This window comes from Coregonus clupeaformis, chromosome 24 (assembly GCF_020615455.1).
Source record: "Coregonus clupeaformis isolate EN_2021a chromosome 24, ASM2061545v1, whole genome shotgun sequence".
In the NCBI taxonomy this organism is placed as follows: domain Eukaryota; kingdom Metazoa; phylum Chordata; class Actinopteri; order Salmoniformes; family Salmonidae; genus Coregonus; species Coregonus clupeaformis.
The window spans coordinates 38148626-38151563 of NC_059215.1; the positions used below are offsets into that span (position 1 = coordinate 38148626).

Here is a 2938-nt window from a genome sequence, read left to right on the forward strand (position 1 = left end):
TGATCCTGGCAAGAGGCGAGCACACTCCTTCCTCTGGGGTCACCACTTTCCCAGATCCACAACGGCATCATGTCAGCCCCCCTCCCCCCTCCCTCTCCCTGCCTGTCCCCCCCACGCCTTCCTCTCCTTCCGCATCTATCCACCTGCTCCCTGGAGGCACACTCTTTGTCCTCCCAGCAATAAACACTTCATTGAGCATGTGGCAACCCGGCATCTCGCAATGCCCCTCCCAGCCCTCCCATTGGCTCCGGACTGTGAGAAACTCCAACAAGCCCAAGACCCACACATTCATATGGAGATTTAGGAGTATAAATAGGAGGGAGAGGCAGAGGGAAGACAGCACATATCCAACTGGCTCTTTACCGAGACTTCAGCTCAACAGAACTACTACTGCCACAGCCATGGCACCAACAATGATTAGACAGATGACCTACTCTAAGCAGCACCTCTCACTTACTAAGGTAAACCAATGCTTTGAATACATATGTACAGTACATTTCAATCTTATTCTACTGTTGTTGATACTACATGGCAGATCAAGTTGACTAAACTGTTCCTTGTTTTCTCTTTGTGCAGGTAAGGAAGCCAGTGGTGGAGAAGATGCGCAGGGATCGCATCAACACCAGCATCGAGCAGCTCAAGGCCCTCCTGGGTCCCGAGTTCCTCCTGCAGCAGCCTGACTCCAAGCAGGAGAAGGCCGACATCTTGGAGATGACCGTCTATTTCCTGAGCCAACAGCACCAGGCAGGAAGTTCCTCCACCGCGGCAGCCAATGAGGGCTACTCTCGCTGTGTGCAGAAGGCTGTCAGCTTCCTGTCTCAGTGTGAGGTGAAGACACAGTCCCACAGCAGGCTGCTGTGCCACTTCCACTTCCACAGCCTGCAGACATCCAGCCAAAACAGCCAGGCTCCCAGGTCCCTCTCCCCGCTGGGCTCCCCAGTCCACCAGGCCACCACCAAGGGTGTGATGAGACCCGTCTCCCATCCACTCTGGAGGCCCTGGTAGAGCAACGCTTCAGACCTTTTCATGTCAGACAAACGGAAATGGACAGGCCAGTCTATATTATGACAGGCATGGACAGTGGTGTTCGGAGTGACGGAGGTCTACTTCTTTCGCATTTGACAAGAGATGCTACGTCGTTAGTCTTCATCCAGATGAAGCAAGGGCATGTTTCGCCAGTATTCCTTTGAAAGGATTCTATCAAATTGTTCAGATTGGTCTGGATACATACTCTGTATTTGAAAATGTACACTGATTTAATAACAGTGTTTCTCTTATGCATGTTCTCATTTGAGAATCTTAACTCTGAAAGTACAGTTAAATTATGTTAATAACATACTTGTTTTTTATTTCTAACCCATATTGAGTTGCTACTGTTTGTGTCTGTGACCACCTGTTTGTTTGAATTTTTCAAACTATTTACAATGAATTGTCACTGAATGAAACAATGTATCAATTTGATGATGTATCTGTATTATCCAACAAATGGATCCAATGGATCTACTCTAAATGTAAATCATGTTATGATTATGTAAAATCAATGTTATTGATAATACAGTATTCAATGTTCAAAGAATATGTTAAAAAGTTCATTGTAACTTCGAAGATACACCTTTCATAAAGGATTTTGTGTATTCAACAAGAGTTTTCTGTGAAAAGTTTGTTTGCCTTTATTGGTTTAAATGACACTTTATTTGGAGTGACATGGCATCAAGCATTTGAAAATAAATGACAAACTTAAATTGAAGTTTATCTTCTCTGTCGTATCGAGTCATATCTGCACATCTGCACAAAGTTCACCACCCACATCCATTCTGACTACATCGGTAGTACGGCTAACTTTTTCATCCACACATTTATAAAGAAGACCACTCTGGTTAGTATATAAAACATATTGGTTGATTGACTATATTCACAAACCTACATTTAGATTGTGAATAGCACCTATCCTACTTTATAGAGATGTCAGTTCAATATTGGTTCCTGATTGATGAACCAAAACCTTGAAACATATTGTTGATTTGTGGTTGGACAAAACCTATGTAGCGTAAAGTGATGACTTTTTGTCAGAGGACTGCATGCCCATCACTATCAAGGGCTCCCATCACGCACACACCACATTACTGAGGACACCTGTCTGAATTCATAACCAATCTACTATATATGCCTATACTTTACTAATATAGAACATAACCTATTATTCTCAACTGGTTCTGTCACACCAATTAATCTGAACCAAACTGTTCAGATGCCACGGACAGAAGTTGGTACATCAGCATTATCGACTTCAGACGAGTCCCGTGACACTTGTTGGGGCCGTAGAGCAAAACAGAGAACACCATCGTGTTCGTGTGAGAGTCTAATCCTTCCATAGAGTGGGGATATTAGTTTGTATGTCGTTCGGACGATACAGACGTTTTCGTGAGAAGACCGATTTTCGGGATGTCTCATGATCTGTCTCATGGTCGCTGTAGCTCGGCCACCTTCCACCGCAGATGCGGAAGGCTGACATAGGCTGATGCGGTCGATTGAGATGCAGCCCATGCAAAAAAACATATCTCTAGCTTAAACAGACAGATTTTGATGGGGATTTTTGTATTACGTTACTTAGATTGACGCCCGGGTGCAACAATAGACTCTTAAGGATTAAGAAGAGTTAACTTTGATGACTTAAAACTGTCATATTTAAAATATTTTTGTCAAGTTTTTGTTCCAACCTCATCGCTAACACACCTGATCCAAATAATCAACTATGGTAATCATGTTGGTCAGTCTGGGCCATGACTAGCTGAATCAGATGCATTACTGCAGGGTTGGAAAGCCTGCACACCTACCAGTAGTTCTCTAGGATGGGATCGAGAGCCCCCACCCTCCTGCTCTAAAAAGTATCATTTTTATTGTTGCAAAAAGTTTGAAACAACTTTCTCAGGGTTAGTCC

At 43.7% G+C, this 2938-nt stretch overlaps 1 protein-coding gene across 1 annotated transcript; it reads left to right on the top strand.

Annotated features, from left to right (window-relative positions):
• Positions 1-321: 321 nt before the first annotated feature.
• LOC121537455 (transcription factor HES-5) lies at positions 322-1727 on the top strand. Its single transcript, XM_041845083.2, has 2 exons — positions 322-461; positions 577-1727. The coding sequence occupies exons 1-2, from the start codon at positions 402-404 to the stop codon at positions 1003-1005; spliced, it is 489 nt and encodes a 162-aa protein (XP_041701017.2). The 5' UTR covers positions 322-401; the 3' UTR covers positions 1006-1727.
• Positions 1728-2938: the final 1211 nt, after the last annotated feature.

Excerpts from the sequence above, each read along its gene's own strand:
- LOC121537455 (XM_041845083.2), top strand. The coding sequence starts at position 402 with ATGGCACCAACAATGATTAGACAGATGACCTACTCTAAGCAGCACCTC. Across the intron at positions 462-576 it reads AGCACCTCTCACTTACTAAG|GTAAGGAAGCCAGTGGTGGA; the intron begins GTAAACCAATGC and ends CTCTTTGTGCAG.